Source organism: Bos indicus x Bos taurus, chromosome 19 (genome assembly GCF_003369695.1).
Source record: "Bos indicus x Bos taurus breed Angus x Brahman F1 hybrid chromosome 19, Bos_hybrid_MaternalHap_v2.0, whole genome shotgun sequence".
Taxonomy (NCBI): Eukaryota; Metazoa; Chordata; class Mammalia; order Artiodactyla; family Bovidae; genus Bos; species Bos indicus x Bos taurus.
This window is the reverse complement of record NC_040094.1, coordinates 43,525,624-43,552,900: the sequence shown is the minus strand read 5'-3', so window position 1 is coordinate 43,552,900 and position 27,277 is coordinate 43,525,624. Positions and strand designations below refer to the sequence as shown.

At 45.0% G+C, this 27,277-nt stretch overlaps 1 protein-coding gene across 4 annotated transcripts in view; it reads left to right on the top strand.

Moving 5' to 3' along the window:
- The window catches only part of STAT3 (signal transducer and activator of transcription 3), a 75,792-nt gene that overhangs the window by 46,105 nt on the left and 2,410 nt on the right, over positions 1 to 27,277 (top strand). Inside the window, exons 5-23 of one of the 4 annotated variants that reach the window (XM_027516883.1) lie at positions 8,660 to 8,755; positions 8,928 to 9,009; positions 9,206 to 9,300; positions 9,484 to 9,635; positions 11,956 to 12,114; positions 12,199 to 12,291; positions 13,139 to 13,198; positions 15,840 to 15,869; positions 15,970 to 16,063; positions 16,168 to 16,215; positions 18,267 to 18,350; positions 19,238 to 19,336; positions 19,443 to 19,578; positions 20,478 to 20,530; positions 20,773 to 20,867; positions 20,994 to 21,133; positions 22,407 to 22,619; positions 25,929 to 25,971; positions 26,269 to 26,381. In XM_027516883.1, coding sequence (XP_027372684.1) covers positions 8,660 to 8,755; positions 8,928 to 9,009; positions 9,206 to 9,300; positions 9,484 to 9,635; positions 11,956 to 12,114; positions 12,199 to 12,291; positions 13,139 to 13,198; positions 15,840 to 15,869; positions 15,970 to 16,063; positions 16,168 to 16,215; positions 18,267 to 18,350; positions 19,238 to 19,336; positions 19,443 to 19,578; positions 20,478 to 20,530; positions 20,773 to 20,867; positions 20,994 to 21,133; positions 22,407 to 22,619; positions 25,929 to 25,971; positions 26,269 to 26,381 — 1,885 coding nt within the window. The remainder of the gene's footprint in view (positions 1 to 8,659; positions 8,756 to 8,927; positions 9,010 to 9,205; positions 9,301 to 9,483; positions 9,636 to 11,955; positions 12,115 to 12,198; positions 12,292 to 13,138; positions 13,199 to 15,839; positions 15,870 to 15,969; positions 16,064 to 16,167; positions 16,216 to 18,266; positions 18,351 to 19,237; positions 19,337 to 19,442; positions 19,579 to 20,477; positions 20,531 to 20,772; positions 20,868 to 20,993; positions 21,134 to 22,406; positions 22,620 to 25,928; positions 25,972 to 26,268; positions 26,382 to 27,277) is intronic. The other 3 variants (XM_027516885.1, XM_027516886.1, XM_027516884.1) reach the window with 3 other exon arrangements.

Genomic DNA, 27,277 nt, shown 5'->3' with positions numbered 1-27,277 from the left:
GTACATATTTGCTACATATTCTGTAGTACATAATTTATTATTGTCCCTTCAATAGACTTCATTTCATTCTGTTTTTTTTTCACCTCCATGAAAAACACTAGTGCAGTACCTCCCTATATATATTTATGCTGTGTTTTCTCTACTGCAGATTTCTAGGCGTGGGATTGTGAGATCAAGGAGCGTGTGTGTGTAAAATATATAAAATTTTACAGATAGTTCTGGGTTACTTTCCCCAAACGCTGTAACTGTTCACACTTGCACCAGGAAGAATGACAATGGACTATTCTTGGGAGCCACCTTGGGGCTGGTTTGGGATTGAGTCATTCAGGTTCATATGTATTTCTCTTTGTTGTTAAGTTTGAGAATAACCTCCCTAGAACTAAAGATACAGTTAATTTAGGGAATAGAGATTATATGACCCTACAGGCCCATTGAGGGACCACATATTGATATATGATAGTCATATCCATCTGTCTGCTGCTGCTGCTGCTGGTAAGTTGCTTCAGTCATGTCCAACTCTGTGCGACGCCATAGACGGCAACCCATCAGGCTCCCCCGTCCCTGGGATTCTCCAGGCAAGAACACTGGAGCGGGTTGCCATTTCCTTCTCCGATGCACGAAAGTGAAAAGTGAAAGTGAAGTCGCTCAGTCGTGTCCAACTCTTAGCGACACCATGGACTGCAGCCTACCAGGTTCCTCCGTCCATGGGATTTTCCAGGCAAGAGTACTAGATCATCTAATCTATTATATATCTATGTGTGTCCTACTGTGTGCTAGTTGTTATGACCCCCTGCTCTAGAGGAGGTTGTGGTGTGAAACAGAAAATCAAATTTTATAATGCAGTGGATTTTCTAGGCAAGAATACTAGAGTAGGTTGCTATGCCCCCCTCCAGGGGATCATCCTGACCCAGGGGTTGAATTCTCTCCTATGCCTCCTTCATTGGAGGTGGGTTCTTTACCACTAGCGCCACCTGGGAAGCTAATGAAAGATATACAAATTATTAAAATATATTAAAAAAGGTGAAAAAAGTTGATTTAGCCATAAAAAATATATTGAAAAAGACTTAAAAAAAATTACACTCTGTATCCCAGCAAAAAAGCCAAAAGGCCAGAAAGTTTAGAAGTTTTAACAAACCTTTGTGGTACAAATTGTTCCATTATCATTTAACTCCTCCAAAGTGCAGGAGAAAAAGAGATGAGATTGAAATAATGCTAATATCAAGACCTAAACTACAGTGTAAATAAAGGTTATTTTATGAGGTTGAAATAATGCTAATATCAAAACCTAAAAGAGTAAATTTAAACTGGTTAGGATTTTTTAGGGAGTCTGTTAATGTAATTCATTAAATTAGTAAATTAGAGAAGAAAAATTGTATTTTTGTTAGATGACAAAATTTAGTGTCCATTCTAGATTTTAAAAAGTAAAGAAATTAACAAAAAAAAATTTGTCAGAAATATGATACACAGTGGTGAAACACTAAAGTAATATTGTTAAAATAGTTACAAGATTGAGGATGCCTCTTGCCACTGATATTTTTCTGAAAGATCAAGCCAATGTAATAAGACAGAAAAAGGGAGAGTAAATGTTGGAAAGTAAGAGACAAACTTTAAATGAAACAAAACAACACAACTATTAGAACTAACGAGAGTTCAGAAAGATGATTGTGTTCAAGGTAAATATTTTAAGAATCAGTAGATCTCATAAATAGTAACAATAATATTTCATTACATGAAGATGTAATGGAAGATCAGCTTCATAATAGGAAAAACAAATTATACGATATGCATATGTTATTGATACATGTGAAAAAATGTCTGGAAGGATATATTTGTTATTATAACCCCATGAACTGTAGGCCCGCCAGGTTCCTCTGTCCGTGGGATTTCCTAGGCAAGAAAACTGGAGTGTGTTGCCATTTCTTTCTCTAGAGGATCATCCTGACCCGGGGATCAAACCCGCCTCTCCTACATTGACAGACAGATTCTTTACCTCTGAGCCACCTGGGAAGCCCCAGAAAGATATGTGCCAAAGCATTGATATTGTTGGTTACAGGAGACTTTCTTATTTTCCCTGAGGGTTTTTTTGTTTATTTGGCTGATTGGTTGGTTTTTTTGGCCATGCTGCCTGTGGGATTTTATTTCCCCAACCAGGGATTGAACCCACACCCTCTGCAGAGAAGGCACAGAGTCCTAACCACTGGACTACCAGGAAATTCCCCTGAGGTGTTTTCTTTAATAACCTCTAATTGGGGAATTTTTTTTCTTTATCCCTTCTTTAAAAAAAATTATGGTAGCATATACACAACAGGAAATTTACCTTCTTAACCATTTTTAAATGTACAGTTTCATTAGTGTTAAGTTCATCACATTGTTGTACTTCTCGAGAAATTTGTTCATCTTGCAAAATTAAAACTCTGTACCTATAAACAATAACAGCTCATTCCCCTGGCATCACCATTCTACTTTCTGTCTCTATGAATTTGACTATTCTTTGTTGTTGTTGTTCAGCTGCTAAGTCGTGTCCGACTCTTTACGACCCTGTGGACTGCAGCATGCCAGGCTTCTGTGTCCGTCTCTGCCTCCCGGAATTTGCTCAAACTCACGTCCACTGAGTTGGTGATACTGTCCAGCCATCTCATCCTCTACTGCCCTCTTCTCCTCCCACCTTCAATCTTTCCCAGCATCAGGGTCTTTTCCAACAAGTCAGCTCTTCACATCAGGTAGCCAAAGTATTGGAGCGTCATCATCAGTCCTTCCAATTCAGGGTTGACTTCCTTTAGGATTGACTGGTTTAATCTCCTGGCTATTCAAGGGGCTCTCAAGAGTCTTCTCCAGCACCACAGTTCAAAAGCATCAATTCTTTGGCACTCAACCTTCTTTATGGTCCAACTCTCACATCCCTGCATGACTACTGGAATAACCATAGCTTTGACTATACAGACCTTTGTTGGCAAAGTGACATCTCTATGAATTTGTCTGTTTTAGGTACCTCATTTAAGTGGTAACATACCATGTGTGCCTTCTCTTAGCATAACATCCTTAAGGTTTATCCATGCTGTAGCATATTTATCCAGAATTCCCTTCCTTTCAAAGGATGAATACTATTCACTGTGTGGTTATATCACATTGTGTTTATCCATTCATCTTTATCCAAGTGTCAGTGGACACTTGGGCAGCTTCTGCCTTTTGGCTATTGTGAGTAATGCTGCTGTGAACATGAGTGTGCATTTTTTTTTCTTTTCAAAGACAAAAACAGGGACTTCCCTGGTGATCCAGTGGCTAAGACTCCAAGCTCCCAATGCAGGGGGCCCGAGTTCAACCCCTCATCAGGGCCCTAGATCCCACATACTGCAACTGAGTGTTTGTGTACAACAACAAAAAGATCCAGCGTGCTGCAACTGAGACCATGCCGTGTGCCAAGTCGCTTCAGTCGTGTCCTACTCTTTGTGACCCCGTGGCCCACCAGGCTCCTCTGTCCATGGGATTCTCAGGCAAGAACACTGGAGTGGGTTGCTGTGCCTCCTCTCCAGGGAATCTTCCCGACCCAGGGATCAAACCTGCATCTCACATCTCCTGCTTTGGCAGGCAGGTTCTTTACCACCAGCGCCACCTGGCAGCTAAGAACAGGCACAGCCAAATGAATAATTAAAAAAAAAAAAAGACAAAAATATAGCAGGAACAAAGAAGAAAGAATATCTAAGTCTAATTGAGAATATCAGAGAAGGCATCGAGGAGAAAGGAGAGGTCATGTTTGAGCTGAGACTCAAAGCTTATCAGATGAGCATCAGGCAAATGGTAAAGAGAGCACACTGTAGGCAGAAAGATGATCATGTTCAAACAGGGAATCTGAAGCATATGTATTCTTGGGAGAAGTGTAGAAAGTTCAGCATCTGACTGGGTAAAGGAAGATAAGGTGGTCAGAGGGCCACATCGTGAAAATCTAGTTAGTCATGCCTCAGTTTGGCCTCAGAAGAGCAGTTTTACCACAGGGGACTTGGGGCCAGACTGCCTATATGTGAACCCCAGAGCTCTGCCACTGCTGTTTAACCTGAGGCAAACTGTTTGCTCTCTTCTCCTCCACTGGGGAAGATAATTGTACTGACTTCATAAAATTAAATTAATTCCTACATGTAAAATGCCTAGAACAGGACCTGACACATGAATACAAGATAAATGTTCACTGTTTTCTGTTGCTGCTGCCATTGTTATCATCAAGTCTGTACAAAATGGGGCCCATTGAAGAACTTTTTTTTTTTTTTGGCTGTACCACACAGCATGCAGGATCTTAGTTCCCTAAATCGGGATCCAGCCTGTGCCCTCTGCAGTGGAAGCACAGAGTCTTAACCCCTGTACCGCCAGGGAGGGCCCTCCACTAAAGAATTTTACATAGAAAGCTGGTGTACTCAGATGCAGGTGAGGGGGTAATACTCATCATTCAAGACTCTGAAGTAAGGGAGGTTAGAAGGTGGCAGTTGTCTGTGCATCACTAGGGTTTGCTGTTTGTGGAGAACTTTTATATTTGCATTACTGTTCCATAGGATAAAAATAATCAACTTAAGCCAATTTGCCTAGAGGCGCCAGCTTACCATGGGAGTTAGAAAAGCAGGAAGTGTCCCAAGGATGTTCCCAATTGTGTTGATCGGGGCTGGCAACCAATACCTGGGGCCCAAATCCAGCCTGCTGTGTTGTTTGCTTTTTTCTTTATTTATTTAAAATTGAAGGCTAATTACAATATTGTGTTGGTTTCTGCCATACATCAACATGGATCAGCCATGGATTTACATATGTTCCCTCCCTCTTGAGCCTTCCTCCCACCTCCCATTCCATCCCAGCCCTCTAGGTTGTCACTGAGCCCTGGTTTGACTTCCCTGAGTCATACAGCAAATTCCCACTGGTTATCCATTTTACGTATGATAGTGTATATGTGTCGTGATACTGTCTCCATTCATCCCATCCTCTCCTTCCAATCCCCCTCCCACCCCATGCTGTGTATTTTTGCAAATGAAGCATTTTGGAACACAGCCACACGCGTTCACCTGTGCCCTGTCTGTAATTGCCTTCATGCCGCAATGGCAGGGCTGCGTATTTATGACAGAGACCACGTAACCAACAAAGCCAAAAAAAATTTACAGTGTGGCCCTTAGAGAAAAAGTTTGCAGCCCCGTGCTACAGAGCTAGCTCAAGCCAGGTCTCACTGTTGTTTTGTCTGTTGACATCTGTGGCATATTCCCACCTGTCTTTTGTGGGTAAAGCCCTGGGGGACTAGTGGGCTGTGGTCCCTTGTCTCCCAGGGCTCTCTGTCTAATTGGGTAATAGGTGCACAAACACTTCAAGTGAGAAGAATGTAGAGGAGGATGTTGAAGTTGAGTAAGGATTCAACTTCGGGAAGTTGAATAAGGTTTCACAATGGAGCAAAAACATTTTGTACTGAGTTTGAAAGTGAATGAGTTCAGGTGTGCCAGTCCGAGTGAGGTGGCGCTAGTGGTAAAGAACCTGCCTGCCAATGCAGGAGACATAAGAGACTCGGGTTCGATCCCTAGGTCGGGACAACGCCCTGGAGGAGGGCATGGCGACCCACTCCAGTATTTTTGCCTAGAGAATTCCATGGACAGAGGAGCCTGGTGAGCTACAGTCCAGAGGGTCACAAAGAGTTGGACACGACTGAAGCAACTTTGCATGCACGCACACAGTTAAGCTGAGTAGACAGGGTGCGGGGAGTCAGTGTGGAAACCTGCTGTGTGCAGAGAAGGCTGGGGAGTTTGCGGTGACTGAAGCACAGGGAGGGAGGGTTTAAGTTCTTCTTGGATTGTGTGAAACAGCTGTCTGTGCTGGGCTGAGATGCTTATATCTGGAAGCAGTGGGGCACCATTTCTGTGGGTGATAACTGATCACATCTGTTTTCCTTCTTTAAGTGCAGTACCAATTTAGAAATAGACCTAGGAGGACTTCCCTGGTGATCTAGTAGTTAAGACTCCTTGCTGCTAGTGCAGGGGGCACCGGTTCAATTTCTGGTCAGGGAATGAAGATCCCACATGCCATGTGACACAGCCAAAATATAAAGAAAAATTTTTCTAAAAAAAGAAACAGACCAGGAAGTTGACACCAGATGAAACAATCAGCTGTATTGTTGGTAAACTGGACTGGAAAGCATGACTTGGATGGATGACTGTGGGGACTTTATTTTTATTTATTTGTGTGTTTAAATTTTTTTTAACTTATTTTTATATCAGAGTATTGTTTAAAAAGTACAGCAAAGTGATTCAGTTATATGTGTGTGTGTGTGTATATAAATATATGGGGCTTTTCAGGTGGCTCAGAAGGTAAAGAATCTGCCTGCAATGAGGGAGATGCGGGTTCAATCCCTGGGTTGGGAAGATTCCCCTAGAGAAAAGAACGGCTACCCACTCCAATATTCTTGCCTGGATAATTCCAGGGATAGAGGAACCTGGTGTGCTATAGTCCATGAGATGGCAAAGAGTTGGACATGACTGAGCAATTAACACTTTTACTTTTCACTTCATACATGTATCCTTTTTCAAGTTCTTTTCCCATTTAAGCTATTACATAATATTGAACAGAATTCCTTGCGCTGTACAGTAGGTCCCTGTTGGTTATCCATTGTAAATATAGCAGTCAATCCCAAACTATTTATTTATATTGAAGTATAGTTGATTTACTGGAGAAGGCAATGGCAAGCCACTCCAGTACTCTTGCCTAGAAAATCCCATGGATGGAGGAGCCTGGTAGGCTGCAGTCCATGGGGTCACGAAGAGTCAGACACGACTGAGCGACTTCCCTTTCACTTTTCACTTTCACGCATTGGAGAAGGAAATGGCAACCCACTCCAGTGTTCTTGCCTGGAGAATCCCAGGGATGGGGGAGCCTGGTAGGCTGCCGTCTATGGGGTCGCACAGAGTTGAACACAACTGAAGCGACACAGCAGCAGCAGCAGCAGCATAGTTGATTTACAGTGTTTCAGATTTATAGCAGAGCAATTCAGTTTCTTCTTCAGATTCTTTCCCATTATAGGTTGTTATAAGATATTGAGTATAGTTCCCTGTGCTGTACAGGAGGTGCTTGTTGTGTAGATGCCTGTTGTCTGAGTCAGGTGTTGGGGTGAGAGACTGGGTTTGCAGAACAGCACTGCCCAGCCATCCTTTTGGAGCTTTAGAGACCACAGGCTAATACCCCCTGAACTCAGACACATAGGCCTCTCAGAACTGCTTCTAGAAACCAGGCCCTGGCTCCTGCCCTAGGTGTGCCCCCGGAAGGCAAGAGTGGGAGAGAACCACCAGCTTAAGGGCTGGGCCTTCAAAGATCTCTGTGTGGGCAGTCTTTCTCCTAACCTCACTAATTCGATGAGTCACTCCTCCTGTAAAGAGAGTTATGTAAGGGTGGAGGTCGCCTTCCTGGGACTTCTAAGGGAAGTTTATATTCTGTGGGCTTGGACAGGGTCCAGTGGAAAAGGAGAGAATAGGTCCCTCTAACGGTGGCGTGTTTCAGTCTACTTTGGAGACTTGTGGTAGCAGTTTGGAGAGCAGATTGGAAGTGAGAGAGACTAGAGGCAAAGGGATCAACTTTGGGGCTTGAATGGAGCTGGCAGCACTAGAGATCCATTGGAGAGATTACAGAATACAGAGCCAGGAAGATCTGGCAGCTCAGTGTGAAGTCAAAGACAACTGAAAATTTCTAGTTTGGAAAACTGGACTCTCAGTTCTTTTCTGCCACACTGTCTTGGTCACTGCAGCTTTTATATGGTCTTTAATGTCCTATTACTTTGACAGAACTTATTTGTAAGTTGCATGTGCTATTCAACCTTTTTGAGGCACCAGCCATCACCTTCCCTTCTCCCCCTACATGATATCTCTTGATTAGGAATTTTATTATTCTACCGAAATGTGCTAAAAACCTTCATGATTTTTTTTTTTTTTGGTGGCTGTACCACATGACATTCGAGATCTTAGTTCCCCAACCAGGGATCACACCCTTGCTTCTGCAGTGGAAGTGTGTATATTTAACCACTGGACTGCCAGGGAAGTCCCCCTCCCGCTATACATTTAAACAGGCATCCAGCATCTGCTTTCATAAATTGTCCTGATTTTATATATATATATGTATGTATGTATATATCCTTACCTAGAATGAGGTTTTTGAAGGCAGGGACTGTGTCTTAGCTCAACATATGGTCTCTGAGTGCAGTACATAGAGTGAGTTTATAGTATGGCTTCCCTGGTGGCTCAGTCAGTAAAGAATCTGCCTGCCAGTGCAGGAGATATGGGTTCGATCCCTGGGTCAGGAAGATCCCCTGGAGAAGGAAATGGCAACCCGTTCCAGTCTTCTTGCCTGGGAAATCCCATGGACAGGAGAACCTGGCAGGCTACAGTCCATGGAGTCACTAAAGAGTCAGACACGACTTAGCGACTAAACCACCATGAGGTTAAAAAGCCAAGGACACAAGGAAAAGTGTGAGAGCTTTCTTGGCCTGCGCTGACAGCCCCTGGAGAGCAGTGGGTGCCGTGGGACCGCTCCTGTCCTCACAGTGGCAGCAGCAGCAGCTCAGGCCAAGCAGGAAGGGTCATGGAGGAGATGGAGACCAGACAGGGATAGTCTTCTCCTGCTATTTCCGGCTTTCATGTGCACATGCTCCCTGTCTTGGCAGCAAGGGGGCCAGGCCAACCACCCCACAGCCGCCGTGGTAACGGAGAAGCAGCAGATGCTGGAGCAGCACCTGCAGGACGTCCGCAAGCGTGTCCAGGTGAAGCAAGTCTTGGGCGGGAAGCCTTTTCTTGGGGAAGTGGCCTGTGGGTCCCTTGTGTAGCTTTTGCGAGGTTGTGGCTTTATTTTAATCCTACTCAGAAACTTTCTTTTCTCTCTCCCGAGGGCAGTCCTTTTTTTTACTTCTGTTTTGGTTGGTTTGTTTGAAACAGGATCTAGAACAGAAGATGAAAGTGGTAGAGAATCTCCAGGATGATTTCGATTTCAACTATAAAACTCTCAAGAGTCAAGGAGGCAAGTGCATGTTAGAGACATTAAAATCCCCCATATAAAGTGAGTTTGTGTTACTGGAGTCTCAGAGCTGGCTCATCTTGACTCTGAGTTCAGACTCAGGGGAGGGGGCACTCAGGGGCTGCTGGCAGTTCAGGGAGCCCAGTTACTGAAGCTAGGCGTATTCCCTCATCTCACGGAGGTTCTCCTTCCTTCTCAGACATGCAAGATCTGAATGGAAACAACCAGTCGGTGACCAGGCAGAAGATGCAGCAGCTCGAACAGATGCTTACTGCCCTGGACCAGATGCGGCGCGTAAGAGCAGTGGACCCCCTCCCCGTGCCTGGCTCACTCACCTTTGGGAATTGGGCATCTCCAGGAAGAACTTGCCGGTTTCCTAATCAGTTCTTTCTCTGGAATTGACCAAAGAGAGACGGTCTGTGGTTAGAGACGGTCTGGGGGAATGTTTTCTGACTTTGTTTTTTGGTTTTCAACCAGAGCATCGTGAGTGAGCTGGCGGGGCTTTTGTCAGCGATGGAGTATGTGCAGAAAACTCTCACGGATGAAGAATTGGCTGACTGGAAGAGGCGACAACAGATTGCTTGCATTGGAGGCCCTCCCAACATCTGCCTAGATCGGCTAGAAAACTGGTATGACAGAGAAGAGAAGTTTCCCCTTTCTTTTCAGAGAGCTGTGCTAAAATATGGTCAGAGCTGCATAAAGAGTTGCTACTGCATTTCAGTAGAGAAGGGCATGGCAACCCACTCCAGTATTGTTGCCTGGAGAATCCCATAGACAGAGCAGCCTGGCAGGCTACAGTCCATAGGATCGTACAGAGTCTAACACAACTGAAGCGGCTAAGCATGCACATACTGTATTTCAAGGGTGGGGATTTCAACATACTCAAATTTAGTCTAAGGGTTAAAGCTTTTTACTTTATTTGGACAATTTTTAAAATGAAAATGTATTTATGTTTGCTATATTTTACATATATTTTGCTAAAGTTTTTGGTTTAACTGTTTTTAAACATGTAGACTAAATTTTAAATTTTAGTTATTCTAAGACTCTCAAATGACATCTGCTCTTTATAAGAGAAAAGAGTTCAAATACATAAAGTTAATAAAGAGCCGAAAAGACTTTAAAAATCAAATCATGCAGAGGTACTTAGAGTTAAACATTTGGTGACCGTCACTCCAGACATCTGTTATTATATATACACATACAAAGATAGAAATCTACATGTTTATTTTATATATATATATATACACACACACATAAAGATAGAAATCTATACATTTCATATTTGTAAGATCATTCTTTATATGCTCTTCTTTTACTTTGATTCACTCAGAAAATCTTGATTGAGCACCCTTGATGTCCAAGGCCCGATACTCAGTATGTTGCACCAGCTTGAACTGGGAGAAACTTGACCTTGACCCAGGATACACAGAGCGTGAAATGGGAAATTTAGGATAGCTCTACATGAGATGCCTGTTTGTTCATCTAACTGACCCTGAGCTTTGCTCATTGATTGAAAGCAGTTTTAAATGCTTTCTAGTCAGGGAACCAAATGACTTATAAGTTCTAGGAATGTATTGAGATGTTTCCATAACACCTTATAGGAAAACCAAGCAAACGTTTTAGCCAACCCAGTGGCTGCCAGAAAGGAGTCTGTGAGCTCAGGAGTCCTGGTGCTGTCCTTCTCCACCCCTTGCCTTCCACTCTGTCTCTTTGGGGTCTTCACTAAACTAGTGGGGGGCCATCAGAGAGAGCCACTGATATTCTCCCTCCTTGGGGGCAGACTTAATCAGCCTTTGTCTCCCCGTCTACTTTTTCTGTATGCATGTTATCAATATTTGGAAACACAATGTCACATCCAGTCATCCAAGAAGACGAAGTTTAAAGGGCTCCTGGGGATCGTGCAGTTCAACCCTCTCAGGCAAGGGGACATCAAGGCCCACGAGGGTGAAGGGACCTGGCCAAGCTTGCATAGACAGTGAGGGACAGAGCTGTGCAAACCTATCTTTTTGGGCTGTCAGATATCCTGCGTTTCCCCAGTCCTCACATTTGGTACAAAAACAAGTTAGGCTGAAGAAAGTGAGTGCCAAATTCCATTATTTCATGTTCTCTGTATCTGGGTTCTAACGTGTTAACTTTCCATTGGTTACCTCATTAATGCCTCCTAGTGGTATAAGTTTTGGCATGTCTTCCTCTGTGTCTGCCTCCTTCTTTGAAAAGTAAACTTTTAGGAAGTGAAATGAGGGTTGCTCAGTTGTGTCCAACTCTTTGTGACCCCATGGACTGTAGCCTTCCAGGCTCCTTGTCCATGGAATTCTCTAGGCAGGAATACTGGAGTGGGTAGCTGTTCCCTTCCAGCAGGCCAAAGTTAGGATTTGGTGCTTTCACTGCCAGGACCAGGGTTCAATCCCTGGTGGGGATCCTGCAAACTATGCTGCATGGCCAAAAAAAAAAAAAAGGGCAAAATAATTTTCCCTTTTCTAATCTAGTGCCACTGAACTGTGTATTTAGAAATGGTCAATGTTATGCTACTCATATATTTCCATAATGAAAAAAATGCTCCTTTCTTATGTTGGATGACTGCGTGAGAGTACCTGTGGTCTTATTCCCTTCCCCTTCTCCAGCTCATTTATATACAACCACTTATGTAACTGATGGCACCCCACTCCAGTACTCTTGTCTGGAAAATCCCATGGATGGAGGAGCCTGGTAGGCTGCAGTCCATGGGGTCACGAAGAGTCGGACACGACTGAGCAACTTCACTTGCACTTTTCACTTTCATGCATTGGAGAAGGAAATGGCAACCCACTCCAGTGTTCTTGCCTGGAGAATCCCAGGGACGGGGGAGCCTGGTGGGCTGCCGTCTATGGGGTTGCACAGAGTTGGACTTGACTGAAGCGACTTAGCAGCAGCAGCAGCAGGTAACCAAGAACATCCTTATCTTATTGGCAGGATAACCTCATTAGCAGAATCTCAGCTTCAGACCCGCCAACAAATTAAGAAACTGGAGGAGCTGCAGCAGAAGGTTAGCTACAAAGGGGACCCCATTGTACAGCACCGGCCAATGCTGGAGGAGAGAATCGTGGAGCTGTTTAGAAACTTAATGAAAAGGTAACATAGAGACTTCCGAGGAATGGGACAGGGACCAGCCCACTGCATCATGTGTGACCCACTGCCTTTCTCTGTCCCCTCCAGTGCCTTCGTAGTGGAGCGGCAGCCCTGCATGCCTATGCATCCTGACCGGCCATTAGTCATCAAGACCGGTGTCCAGTTCACAACTAAAGTCAGGTGGGCTGTTTCACCTCCTCTTCTGGCGGATGTTGTATCAAGGGACACCCTCAGGGCCAGGGTTGTTCTTTACAGCCATTGCAGGCAGTACTGTGATGGATAGGGAATTTTTTGGTGTAATATTAACTTGCTCTTTGATTGTCCTGTCAAATGCTAAAGAACCAGAATCTTTCTGAGGTTACCTGGATATATTCCTATGATTTGGTCGCACTGTATTCCTGATTCCAGGCCTAATGTCTTAGGTCATAGCATTTCCATCTACCATGCAAAAGGGGCAGAATAATGCCAGTTATCTTCTGTTCTTTGAGCCTGCTTTTTCCTGAGCATTTGAAGGGGAAGAGTAAAGCTTAGTGATAATAGACGCCAAGAGGTCACAGGGCAGGTGGGTGGGGGACCTGCAGGTAGAGCATTACTTTCACATTCAAGTCAGAGCAGGTAAGCTGGGGTTTGCCCTTCTGCAGTGAAATTTCCCTCCTCAGAAAGGTAGTACACTGTTGGGTTTCCAGTCTAATAGAAGGAGTACCAATTTCAGAGCATGTATTCCTATAATGTTTTTCATGATAGAGCTTTCATTATCCTTTTGTGTGTCTCTCACAACTTGCTCCAAGTTCTTAGGCTTTTTTTTTTTCAGTCCCTTTTGGCCTGAAGGGGGTGATGCTTGACTTAAAATGAAAGGAAGCACTGGCAGGAAGAAAAATTTGGGATTATGACTCATCTCTTTAGAATTGAAGAGTTATGAGTTTTAGATTCAACTAGAAGTTGCTGGGGGAGCCTAGTGGCTGTTTTTTAAAACTGGATTTTTTTTCCTCTGCTCTGAAACTTTTTTCCTTTTCTTTTTTTGACATAGATTGCTGGTTAAATTCCCTGAGCTAAATTATCAACTTAAGATTAAAGTGTGCATTGACAAGTAAGTACTCTATCTTAGCTTCTTTTTTTCCCCCCTTTTCTTCAAATGAGGGACAGAGAAACGAGAACTTTGATAGGCATCATGTGAACTTAGAGGCTTTATCTATATTCAGAGATTTTTTTTTTTTTTAAGTTTTCAAAAGCCTTGCTGTGCATTGTCATTTACGTGCCTGAACAAAACCACGAAGCTGGCGGTAGCGATTTGAGTTGTGATTGGCATTGTGACCTCAAGTCCCTCTTTCTTTGTTTTTTTACTTATAAATGAAACTTGTGCATATTATGTAAAATTGAGAATATATGGGAAAATTGATTTTAGTTGTTGTTCCACACTTTACCACATAATGGAATCCTCTTCCAAATTTGACAGTACCTTTAAAAAAATTAAAATGCACTTACCCTCTGAAGACATTAGAAAAGAGAAAATGTAGGTGATATAATTATTCATCTGGAAATTCCATGAGAATGAACTAGAAAATAGTTATGCGGCCAGGGACTCGAGGAAGGTGGTAGGTTTCATAAATGAATAAGCAAAAATTAATGACTTTAACCATAAATTAGTGTAAAAAAATCACCGTCTCACTAAAAAAAAAACTGACCATCAGAATAAATTCTAGATGTACCTTAAAAGCATAGGCAAGGACTTCCCTGGTGGTCCAGGGGTTAAGAGTCTGCCTTCCAGTGCAGGGGACACAGGTTTGATCCCTGATCTGGGAAGATTCCACATGCTGAGGAGCAACTAAGCCTGTGAGCTACAACTCTTAGAGTAGCCCCTGCTCACCACAACTACAGAAAGCCTGAGCACAGCAACAAAGACCCAGCACAGCCAATAAATAAATAAATAAGTTAATTAATTAAGATTTTTTAAATGAATAAGCAGATGTGTAATGTAATGGCGGTAGAATGGCAACCACTTTTGGAGAACAATTTGGCAGTTTCCTGAAAAGTTAAACTTGCACCTATCCTACAACCCAACCACTCCACTCCTAGGTGTTCATCCAAGAGAACTGAAAGCGTATGTCCACACAAAGGGTGGTACAGGAGTCTTCACTGATAGATGAGTGTCCATAAGTTTGTGGTATATCCATGCAAGGGAAGTACTACTCACCGACAAAAAGAAATGGAGTATCAAAATACGTAATACACGGATAAATCTCAAAATAAATATACCAAGAGGGAGAAGCCAGACCCAGAAAAAAGAGTACATACTTTTATGTTTCCATTTATATAAAATTCTAGAAGTGCAAATCTATCATGACTGAAATCAGATCATTGGTTGTCTGGAGACAGGGATGGGTGGAGTGTGGGACTGGGGAATGCGTTGCATAAGGGAGGTGGGAAACTTGGGGAGGAGGGGTTGATGAATACATTCAGTCTCTTGATTGAGCGGGTGTCACAGGTTTGTGACATCTATCAGACCTCATCAGCTTGTGCATTTTACATATGCAGTTTATTATTCATCAATTATACATCAAAGCTGTAATACAAATAAAGAATATAAAATAAATAAATATAGGCTAGACATGAGGGAAAACTTTCTCATAAAGGGAGCTTGATTTAAGTTCTAAGATGTGATATATGGGAGGTTCCCTCGTGGTCTAGTGGTTAAGACTCCAAGCTTTTACTGCTGAGGGCCCAGGTTCAATCCCGGGTTGGGGAACTAAAGTCCCACAAGCCAAGTGGCCCCCAAAAGACATAAAATTAATGTATGGAAAGATATCTTCTAAATGGTTTAAAAGTTGATCCATTTTAATCTATAAACTCCCATGGAATGCACTATCTAATAAGTAGTAGATATTATTAATTCTAAAAACATAAGTGGATATATAGCAATGGAGAAGGACTTTTAAAACAGTACTAAAATAATGTTAACAAGAAAACACTGAGAAATGGTGACTATGTAAAAAATGAAATACTCAAAAACAGTTAAAGGACAAGGAACATGCTGGGAAGAATTTTTCTGGCGATGTCAATGGGATACTCTGAGTTGCAGGTAACAGTAGACCTTTACAGAAAGCCCAGTGTGGCGTCAGTAATAAGGAAATTTGCAACCCAGTATAACTGGAAATGCAGTTAGAACAAGTTCCGGGTGGTGAAATCAGTGACTCAATTCCTGTCACCAAGGATCCAGAACCTTCCGTCTCTCTTCTCTGCCACCATAAGTAGCACGGGCATTCGAGGGTTCCCTCTGGTTGCAGCATGGTTGCTTGTAGTAAAGGCCACGTGTCTCCTTGCTGATGTGCAGCTGAAGCTACAGAATGTAAATCCAGCCTGAGGGAGAATTCCTTCCCCGTCGGATTGAGACAGTGTGGGTCCTGGCCTCACTCCTGGACCAACACTGTGCACATGCTCGGTTCTGTGGGCTTAGAGCAGGATCCCCTGGAAGTGGGGATGGGAAAGATACTTGCTGGAGTCAAGGTTCTGTTAGGAAGAGGGGAGTAGAGGTTGGGTAGGCAACCAGCTGTGTCTTCTACTTGAGCATGTACAGGGATGTTAGATTTCACGTATACCATGTAATCGAGTCCTTGACAGAAATCCCCAGGAGAACAGCAGTTTTTCCATCCGAGTAAATGATAGGTGTTCAAAGTGGACTTTCAAAGAGACTCGGGGCCTGTTTTGTTAACACTGGTTTATATTCTTAACAGAGACTCCGGGGACGTTGCAGCTCTCAGAGGGTAAGTTCAGCATACAGGCTTCCTTCTGTTCTGTATAATCTAACTTTGTCCCTGGCCATTCGGTCACGTATGTGGTTGGTCTTTTCCTCCTGTGATTCAGGTCCCGGAAATTTAACATTCTGGGCACAAACACGAAAGTGATGAACATGGAAGAGTCTAACAATGGCAGCCTCTCAGCGGAGTTCAAACACTTGGTACATGGGAGAAGCCTGGGCTCCCTTTCTGCAGGGCCTCTGGCAGGGGGAGGGACTTGGGGAGAGCCTTACCTGACGGAGGATGCTCTTTGTTTTTCTTACAGACCCTGAGAGAGCAGAGATGCGGTAATGGGGGCCGAGCCAATTGTGATGTAAGTTTTGTTGGAGATGATAGCTGAGCAGGAGAGAAAAAGAGCCTCCATAAGAACTTCCCTAGTGGTTAAGACTCCACGCTTCCAATGCAGGGGGTGTGGGTTTGATCCCTGGTCAGAGAACTAAGATCTCACATGCCTTGCAGCCAAAACACTGAAACTTTTTATAAAAAGAAAAGAAAAAGAGCCTCCTTACTGCCCAGAAGTAGAGACACCTACCTGCTATTTCAGCTGCAGTCACCGCCAGCCAACACATGAGTAGTCACACATGCCTTGGAGGAGTTCTCTGGCTCAGCGCATTTCCTTGTTTGTCCGGAGAGTTAGCTCATCTTTAAGGAGTGTAAAGTCCCTTGCCCACACCCATTTGGTAGAAAAGGAGCCTTCCGCCTTGCCTGGGACTTTCCAAATTCCCCTTCTAACTTCTATGCACTGACACGGCTTGTCTCAGCTTTTGGTGATCTGTTTTGGTCACTGAGGTGGGATGGGTTTCAACACATCCAAGTTAAACATTTTACCAAAAGAGAAACAGCAAACTCTCTTGTTCTTTACCCACCTTGTTTCTTCTCTGTCTCCCATTGACTCAGATTCTTGGATTCTTAGTGTTAAGAATAAACTTAAGGGAATTCCTTGGTGATTCAGTGGTTAAGACTCCAGGCCTTCACTGCCATGGGCCTGGGTTCAATTCCTGGTTGGGAAACTAAGATTCCACAAACTATATGGCCCCCCAAAAAAGAATAAACTTTAAAAAAGAGAAAGTATATGTGACCAAGCACTGGTTTTAAATCTTTTTTATAAAATTGTGATACCCTATTCTTTTTCTGTTTGTCTCCTGAGCCGTTCTTACCCTCTTCTCTAGAATGTAGCAGGCCTTTTAAAAAAACAAACTGAATCTATAAGACTTGACAGCAGTTAAAGAGTGAGGTTGTTTCTATGCAGTGATATGGGAAGATGTATGTGGCATATTTATTGAGAAAAAAATACAAAGTAATTTGAGTAGTATACTAGTATAATTGTTTTAAAATTTACTGTTTTTTCTCCATTCATGTCTGCATTACAAAATTCTAGAGGAATGTCTACCAAATAGTGCTTATATATTTGTGCTGCTGTTCTCACCCAAAGCTACTCTATACTATCTCTGTAATATTTGCATTTAAAATTGAATGTGTATTTCTTTTGTTATGAGAGAACATTTTAAAATATGAGTTGGAATTTCTAATAATTCATTGACAGTTCTCATTCAAAATAGTCGCTATGTTGCTGGTGTATCAATTGTTATAATCACTTTGAAAAACAGTTGGGCATTATGAAAATAAATATACCCTATATACCAGCAGTGCCACTCTCGGGATTTAACAATAGAGAAATCTTTGCTCATAGGTGCCAGGAGACTGGCGCCAGGAGACATGCATTTCATGTCCCAACAGCCTAATTGTAAGGCCTAAATACAACCCATATGTCAACAGCACTAGAGTGGATAAATGATCTGTGGTATAGTCAGGTGATGGAATACTATACAGCTATGAAGATGTATAAATTGCAGGTATACACAATTACATAGGTGTGAAAAGCGAGTCACAGTATGAGATTCACAACCCCCACCCCAAATTAAACAACACATACATTGTTTAGAGATATAAATGCAGGAAAACCATAAAGAAGGGCTAGGAAATGACAAACTCAAAAGACAAAATAGCAGTCACTTCTGAGGTAGGAGGCTCAGGGATGGATGGAGTTGGGAAGGGCACCCGGAGAACCTCCATGGTGACGGTCTCTGCCTTACACTGAGGGGTGGGTACACAGGTGTTCAGTCTTTTGCCATTATGCTGTTCCCATTTTATCCATGACCAACTGGATCTCCATAGTATCATAATAAAGCCGATAAGAGGTCAGGTTGTAGATCAGAGCACTGGAGAGTCGTAGAGTTGGAAAGACCATGTGCTCCAGTTGTATCCATGGCCACCTGGTGCGTTGAGCTTCAGGATGGTGTAGTGATGGCTGTCAGGACTCAGTGCCATCCTCTCTGAGGAAGAGCATCCTTCTCATTCTCGTAGGCCTCCCTGATTGTGACCGAGGAGCTGCACCTGATCACCTTTGAGACTGAGGTGTATCACCAAGGCCTCAAGATTGACCTGGAGGTGAGTTCTGCACAGAACTGGGTAGAACCGCCTGCAGGATGATTCAGAATGGGGCTTCTTCTAGTCAGGGTTTTCACTCTAGAAGGTGGAATGATGACTCTTTACTCAGCACTGTGTTTACATTTGCTTCTTTTTCTCCAAAAATTTGTTAGTATCTTGCCTGAGTGCTTAGAAGATACATGTCTACTCAGGTTCCAGCGAACTTGATGTAAAAACTCGTATTTAGGAATTAATTATAGCCAACTTTATACAGTTTGGACAAAACAGTCTTTCAACCACCACCGTTTTTAGTATCCAAACAATCATGGCATTTACCTGCTCTTTCCCCAACTTTCTTGATTTTAAATTAAAGATACACCTGAAAAAGCAAGCACCCTAGTCTTTGATTCCTGGGACCTCTCTATTAAATGGGCAGATACAGCTTCAATGCAGCAATGCGGGAGACTTGGGTTCGACTTCCCTGGGTTGGAAAGATCCCCTGGAGAAGGGAAAGGCTACCCACTCCAGTATCCTGGCCTGGAGAATTCCACGGACTGTATAGGCCATGGGGTCGCAGAGTTGGACACAACTGAGCAACTTGCATTCTTTTCACAGCTTCAATTCGTGAAAGCCTTCCAAGTTTTATAAATGGGGAGTCCGTGGACTGTGAGTCCACTGTGAGGAGTCAGCTTTGTAAATTCCTGGTGATACTCAGACAGCCCCTGAGTTCAGCCTACTCTCCACGCTGGGTGTCGAGCTGACCGGGCCCCACAGCTTCCTGAGGGTTGGCAGCAAGTGTACTCCACGACCTCTCCTTTTATTCTGAACCCTGCGAGATGCGGGTGAAGAGGTTTCTGGAGCCTCAAGGGCCCTCTGCCTCCCCAGCTCATTCCCCGCTCCCTCCACAGACCCACTCCTTGCCAGTGGTGGTGATCTCCAACATCTGTCAGATGCCCAATGCCTGGGCGTCCATCCTATGGTACAACATGCTGACCAACAACCCCAAGGTGAGTTGGAGGCCCGGGTTCTCCGGAGGCTCCTTGGTGCCTCGGGGCTGCCGCCCAGCAGGCGCCACCCTCTCATCTAAAGGAGCAAATGTGTCATTTCCAATAGAACGTGAACTTTTTCACCAAACCCCCGATCGGAACGTGGGATCAAGTGGCCGAGGTGCTGAGCTGGCAGTTCTCCTCTACCACCAAGCGCGGGCTGAGCATCGAGCAGTTGACGACGCTGGCGGAGAAACTCTTAGGTCAGCCCTTGACCTCTTCTCCCTTTGCTGTCCTTGCAAAAGGAATCTGGCCCATGGGGTTGTTCGTTGAGGAAAGTTGACTGAGCAAGGCGCTGGGCAGAATACACGTGCTCCAGCAGGCCCTGAAATCGGGACGCAGAGGAGGTTTGCGCCTGTGATCACTTTTATGAGACGGGAGGCAGATTTCTTCTGTTGGTGGCTGTCTCCCTGGGTACTTGGTCCAGCCTTAGGAAAGTATTTTAAATGTATGTTCGAGCTAAAGGCTTGGCATCCCTGTCTGTTTTTTCAAGAAAATGTAGCTTGTTTTTAATTTTTTTTCCTGGAAGAAAAAAGTCTTAGAATGTTTTACGTGCCGTCTAGCTTTGTCCTGTGCTGCCATGAAACATGGGCTCTCCAGGTGCCTCAGTGGTAGAGAATCCACCTGCCAGTGCAGGAGACTTGGATTTGACCCTTGGGTCAGGAAGATCCCCTGGAGGAGGAAATGATAACCCACTCCAGTATTCTTGCCTGGGAAATCCCAAGGAGAGGAACTTGGTAGGGCTGCAGTCAGACATGACTGAGGGACTGACCATGCATGACTAAACGTGACCCTGTAACTCAAGCTGTCAGCTTCTTAGTGTGTTCTGCTGATCCCCAGACTGCCACACGAGGCTAGAAAGGGCAGCAGGGACTTGATACATCACCCACCACCTCCGCTAAACAACAACTTAGGGGGCATCAAACGATGGGATTGGGTGGTGGGGAGGGGTGCGTATGTATGCACACAAGAGTGCCAACGTTCAAGTGCATGAAAACCAAGTTTCGGGGCGTGTTGTGGGACAACTGTCTGTCTGTCTGTCTGTTTGAAGAAAGATCTGGATTTAAAACTGCAAATTATATGACTTTTTTTTTTCTTTCAGGACCTGGTGTGAACTATTCAGGGTGTCAGATCACATGGGCTAAATTTTGCAAAGTAAGCCACCGTGTGAACTCCATCCATGAGGCTGCCTCATAGGAGGAGGAGGGGGCAGGGACACTTAGCTGTGGGGATGTCGTGGAGGGCAGTGGGCCTGAAGGCCCCGGACTCTTGGTCTGGCGGCCAAGAGGACCTGCCTGAGGGTAGATGGGCTTGAGGATTTTGGTGGCACCTCACCCCCTTAAAGGAAGAGCCCAGGGAGGTGGGGGACTGACCTTTCCCATTACTCTTTTCTCCAGGAAAACATGGCTGGCAAGGGCTTCTCCTTCTGGGTCTGGCTGGACAACATCATTGACCTGGTGAAAAAGTACATCCTGGCCCTTTGGAACGAAGGGTAGGTTGGAACTCTTGTGTCTGACAGAACACACAGGGGTGACAAGTCGCCTACTCTCCCAGCAGGTTGGCTGCAACACAGAGGTCCCTCAGCCCCAACCTTGCTGTTGCTCCTCTCTGTCTCCAGGTATATAATGGGCTTCATCAGCAAGGAGAGGGAACGGGCCATCTTGAGCACTAAGCCCCCAGGTACCTTCCTGCTGAGATTCAGTGAAAGCAGCAAAGAAGGAGGCGTCACCTTCACCTGGGTGGAGAAGGACATCAGCGGTAAGCTTAGTGATTCCCCACCGCAACTGGTGGCCAGCACTGCTGTGGCTGGCCATGGCTGCTGCTAGTTTCAGGCACCTGCTGCCCCCTTGTGGGCAGGGATGGCCTCGCATTCTCCTGCCTCAGACTTGGAAGGTACCCGGTGATCATTTTTATGAGATGGGAAGACTTGGCTTCTCTAAATTCTTCCAGCTGGAGGATTGGTTTGCCAGTTTTATTTTGCTCCCTGCAAGGGGTTAATCAGTTCAGTCGCTCAGTCGTGTCCGACTCTTTGCGACCCTATGAGTCACAGCACGCCAGGCCTCCCTGTCATCACCAACTCCCAGAGTTCACTCAAACTCATGTCCATCGAGTCAGTGATGTCATCCAGCCATCTCATCCTCTGTCGTCCCCTTCTCCTCCTGCCCCCAATCCCTCCCAGCATCAGGGTCTTTTCCAATGAGTCAACTCTTTGCATGAGGTGGCCAAAGTAATGGAGTTTCAGCTTTAGCATCAGTCCTTCCAATGAACACCCAGGACTGATCTCCTTTAGGATGGACTGGTTGGACCTCCTTGCAGTCCAAGGGACTCTCAAGAGTCTTCTCCAATACCACAGTTCAAAAGTATCAATTCTTTGGCGCTCAGCTTTCTTCACAGTCCAACTCTCGCATCCATACATGACCACTGGAAAAACCATATCCTTGACTAGACAGACCTTTGTTGGCAAAGTAATGTCTCTGCTTTTGAATATGCTATCTAGGTTGGTCATAACTTTCCTTCCAAGGAGTAAGCGTCTTTTAATTTCATGGCTGCAGTCACCATCTGCAGTGATTTTGAGCCCCCCAAAATAAAGTCTGACACTGTTTCCACTGCTGCCCCATCTTTTTGCCATGAAGTGATGGGACCGGATGCCATGATCTTAGTTTTCTGAATGTTGAGCTTTAAGCCAACTTTTTCACTCTCCTCTTTCACTTTCATCAAGAGGCTAATATTTGCCTAGAAATTGGTAATTTTTTTTTTTGAAATTTGAAATTTAAATTGTATTCTTCATCTCCTTTCTTACCCACTCTGTTCATATATCTTATAAAAGTAATTATTCAACTATGTTACTTGTGGCCCAGCTGAATAGCTTCTCCCGAAGCCTGCTGAACATTTCCATAGTACCAGACGACTGGGCAGAATATTCAGGGTCTCGAACACTAGGTTGGCATAAGCCTTTCCCCCTCAAGGGAAAATCAATCAGGTAGTCTTCTCTAAGATCACCCGAGTCTTCTCTTTCTGTATCCCATGACAGGCAAGACCCAGATCCAGTCAGTGGAACCTTACACCAAGCAGCAGCTGAACAACATGTCATTTGCTGAAATAATCATGGGCTATAAGATCATGGATGCCACCAATATCCTGGTGTCTCCACTGGTCTATCTCTACCCCGACATTCCAAAGGAGGACGCGTTCGGAAAGTACTGTCGGCCAGAGAGCCAGGAGCATCCTGAAGCCGACCCAGGTAGTTGTTGATTTTCCACAACAGCCACTTGGTTCTGGGGAGAAGTGGGAAATCGTAGGATCCTTGGGGGACAGGTAAGGTAAATGCCTGGAGAGCCTGGTGATCTGTTTTTTTCTTTCTTTCTTTTTAAGAAATTTTCTCTTTATAATTTTTATTTATTTATTTTTGTTTTTGGCTGTGCTGGGTCTTCATTGCCGTATGGGCTTTTCTGTAGTTGGGGCAAGCGGGGGCTATGCTCTACTTGCAGTGCGCGGGCTTCTCATTGCGGTGGCTTCTCTTGTTGCAGAGCTTGGGCTCTAGGCACAGACTTCAGTAGTTGCGGCAGGTGGGCTCGGTAGTTGCAGTTCCCAGGCTCTAGAGCCACAGGCTCAATGGTTGTGGCACACGGGCTTAGTTACTCCGAGGCATATGGAGTCTTCTCGGACCAGGGATCAAACCTGTGTCTCCTGCGTTGGCAGGCAAATTCTTTACCACCGAGATATCCAGGAAAGCCCAGTCTGGTGATCTTTATTCCTCTTTCTGGGAAAGAACTTAATAGTGAGTGCCTTTAGGGGCAATTGATGGGGTTAGAGAGAGGAGAGGAATCAGTCACCAGGCTCTGCCCCACTGGAGGCACCGGTCTAAAGGGGAAAACAGCTCACACATACCCAGACATACCTAAGACACTACGAAGAGAAACCGAGGGCGGAATTCTCTAGAAACAGGATGCCCAGCCAGCACAGCACTTCTTGCAAAGCATATGCTGGAAGGTTTGCGACTCAGACTTCAGTCTAGAGTGTTTCCTTTCCCCATCATTGAACAATGTAAGCAGCCCAAGTGGGATGAAGAAAGGCTTTCTGGAGGAAATGAGTGTTAGGCACGCTGGAACATGGTTTAAGAGAGATTCTCAGGAGAGTGGAGATTGAAGGGGAAGACGGTAACTGGTGGGAGGGGCCTAGGCTTGGTGCTTTGAATGTGCAGCTACTGAAACTCAGATGTTTTTTTAGTGTACTCGAGCCCATGTGCTTATGTAAGTTACACATACATTTTTTCATACTAAACTCTCGCTCTCTGGTGCCATCACCCGCATGGAGGCCGGAGCCTTCTAGCCTGTTCCCATGGGCGTTTGAGGCTCAGACTCGTGGTTCTCTGGCCAGATCCTGAGGAGGAGACTGTTATTTGCCATCCTTTGTTTTTATTGAACTTTCTTTAATCATAGAGCCAGCAAGGGCTTAAAGTGATCCTTTTGAGTTAGCCTCCCTACCCTAACTGCTTTGGGAAAAAACCTGTGTTTTGAACAAATAGTTCCCCCACACAAACCCACCACTGCCTTCACACTCTTTTCACAGTAATTCCCTGGGAGGGATTTCTGGGGGCGAGCAGATTGAGACTTGGAAGAGGGAGTTGGGGCTCACTGGCAATTGACTTTCCTTTCTCCTTTGTTCTGGGTTGAGTCTTGGTCACACTCTAGGCGAGCATAACTCTCATTTCCTGTCTGCTACTTATCTCTCTTTCCACGTTGTGCTTCGGTTGGTAGATCTGTTTATCAGCCCCCGTCACACTGCCCTGTTCCTTCTGCGGAAGGCAATTAGGTCCAAGTGCTGGGCCCTCGACTCATTTCGCCGTCAAGGTCCAAGTTCCTGGTGTGAGGCTGCACCCTCCCTCACGGCTCCTGTGTGAGCAGGAGGCCAGGTCTTTTCCTGCCTGGGGACTCAGTGTTTCCTCAGGGGCAAGACGCCAGTCATGAGATAGAACTAATTACTCAAGAGCTTTGTCTGTCTCCTGGGGCAGCAGGAGCCTGGTGATGGCATCAGGGGGTGTGGGGGAGGCCGGTGGGCGACCTGTGGGTTCCTCCAGAGTGGAGCAGCTGACCGTTTCCTCTCTGTTCCCATCCTGAAGGTTTTATTGTCTCTTGGAGATGGCTTATCTTCCCAGGACTCTTCCCTCCTCCTTTCTTAGAAGCTCACATTACTTCCTCATGGCTTGAGGGAAAGACTCCTCTGTAGAAATGACAGATCTCTTATCTTACAAATTAGATGAAGCACATTTACAACCTTGCACAGAGCCATAAATCAACTTCTAATCATTCTCCTTTGCTTCTACTGTGGCATCTCAGAGCTGTTTTTCTCAGCAACATTGATCACTTGGGAGAATTCAAACCCTTTTGTGTCTGGGAGTCAGCTGGAGTCAGCTCCCCTCAAGCCTGGGCCCAAATGGATTTATAAGATAGCAGAACCCTGCCTTGGTAGCTTCTTTGGATTCTGTACTGAGTTAATCTAGTTCTTGGCCCCAGATAAACTCTGATGGCAGTGCCCTTTCTCCAGTTGTCACCATTCTTTCTGGTCTCTCAGTTTCTCTGAGCCCCAAGCTTTCCAGTCATGCTTTTCCTGACCCACCTCACCCTTCCTAAGCGGTCTGTTCACCGGAATCCCCCAAATTCCATGCCAGTGTCTCTGGGGCCCCTTGACCTCTTGGTATAAGCATTTAGCAGTTAAAATTCTTAAATCTTCATGTTTCTAACTATAGAAGAAGAATCACAAATGACAAAGATGGGCCCCTCCATCCTCCTCCTCCCTCTTATTTTATTATCTTGTAAATATAGTTGATTTTTAAAATTTTTTTTAAATTAACTTTTGGGGGCCACCCCACACCGTATGTGGGATTTTAGTTGCCTGATTAGGGATGGAACCCAAACTCGCTGCACTGGAAGCGTGTTTTGAAGATGTAACGAGGCCCCAGCCTCCTATCTCCCAGTCCAAAGCCAGTTGTACTACACCGGAGACATTCTCCCCATGGAGAGGCTCTTCTCTGTGATGTAGTTATCTAATGGGGGTTACTAATATCCTCACTGAAGGATGTAACAGGCAGATCAGTGCTAATGGGAACAGAAGATGTCACCCTCAGCTTTGGAACTGCATTAGCCACTTCTGTGTTTTCATAAAGACCCCGTGACTTCGGTGTCTGAGCAGGACGAGGTGCCCGATCTAAGAGATACAACCAGGCCAGGTTACAATCCTCAGTCCGCATACAAGCAGTGAAACTCTTCACCCTCATCTAGGGGAAGAATGAACACCAGGCTGGCACTTGTCTGAGCTCAAGTGAGTCTGCTGAAAAGCTTTGGGGAAAGAACTGAGCTTCCAGCTGCAAGCGCTGGAACGTCAGAGTCTATAGTGGAGGGGAGGGCAGCCCAGTGGGGGATGGTGGTTCCTTCAGACCGTCTCTGCTCAGGGATCGAGTGAGCTTCACATCGGCCCTGGGGAGGCAGCCAGCTTCCCCCTTCCGGTACCCAGAGTGGGAATCACAGTCGCTAAGGCAGAGTTGTCTTCTCCCCAGGTGCTGCCCCGTACCTGAAGACCAAGTTCATCTGTGTGACACCGTAAGTGGCTTCCCTCCCCGATTTTGCCTCCATCTCTAATGTCCTCAGTTATCCCTGGGAACAGGACAGTGGGTGAGAATTCTCTTGTGAAGCAGGGTTGGAGCCCTCTGAGTATGTTTGGTACTCATTTAAACTCACAGTGACCTCGTGTGTTTAAAAAGCTTGAGCTTTTATTTTTTTTCTGTTGGAGACCAGAGTTTGATGGCTTGTGTGTGTGTGTTTTGTTCTTTTTTTTTTCCTCCATTGTGTCTTGTCAACCCGACCCTTCCCCCTCCTGCTGCTCCCCCTTTCCTACAGAACGACCTGCAGCAATACCATTGACCTGCCGATGTCCCCCCGCACTTTAGATTCATTGATGCAGTTTGGAAATAATGGTGAAGCTGCTGAACCCTCAGCAGGAGGGCAGTTTGGTGAGTATCCGGTTGCTGGACTGTCCCCCTGAGCTGATGCTCCCGTGTATAGAACCAACCAAGGGGCACCCAAATGGGCAGAAGGAGTTCTTGAGCAGCACTTTCCTATAGAAATGCACTCCCCGTGCCAGTGTAAATTTTCTAGGAGCCAGGTTAAAAAAATCAGTGAAAAGGAACAGGTGAGGTTAATTTTACAAATGTATTTTCTTTAGCCCAACAAATCCGAAACAGTAGCATTTCTGTGTATTAGAAAAATAGGAATGTACGACATCCCCGGTGGTCAGGGGTTAGGACTCCGAGCTTCCAGTGCGGGAGCCTGGGTTCGACCGCTGGTCGGGGAACTAAGATCCCGCAAGCCAGTTGGCTCCCATAATATTAAAAAACAAAAAAAACCAGTATGTATATTATGATTAAAACATTAAAAGTATACAGATACAACTACCATGTGACCCAGCAATCCCCCTGCTGGACACGTACCCTGCTGCTGCTGCTGTTGCTAAGTCGCTTTAGTCATGTCTGACTCTGTGTGACCCCATAGACGGCAGCCCACCAGGCTCCGCCGTCCCTGGGATTCTCCAGGCAAGAACACTGGAGTGGGTTGCCACTGCCTTCCCGCATATACCCTGAGAAAACCATAATTGAAAAAGACACATGTACCCCAGTGTTTGTAGCAGCACTGTTTACAATAGCCAGGACATGGAAGCAACCTAGATGTCCGTAAGCATTTGAATAGATAAAGAAGTTGTGGTGTGTACATAGGTACATACATATATATGTGTATGCAGTGGACTCACCCATAAAAAGAACTCATCTGAGTCAATTCTAGTGAGGTAGATAAATCTAGAGCCTGTTATACAGAGTGAAGAAAGTCAGAGAAAAACAAGTTTCGTATATTA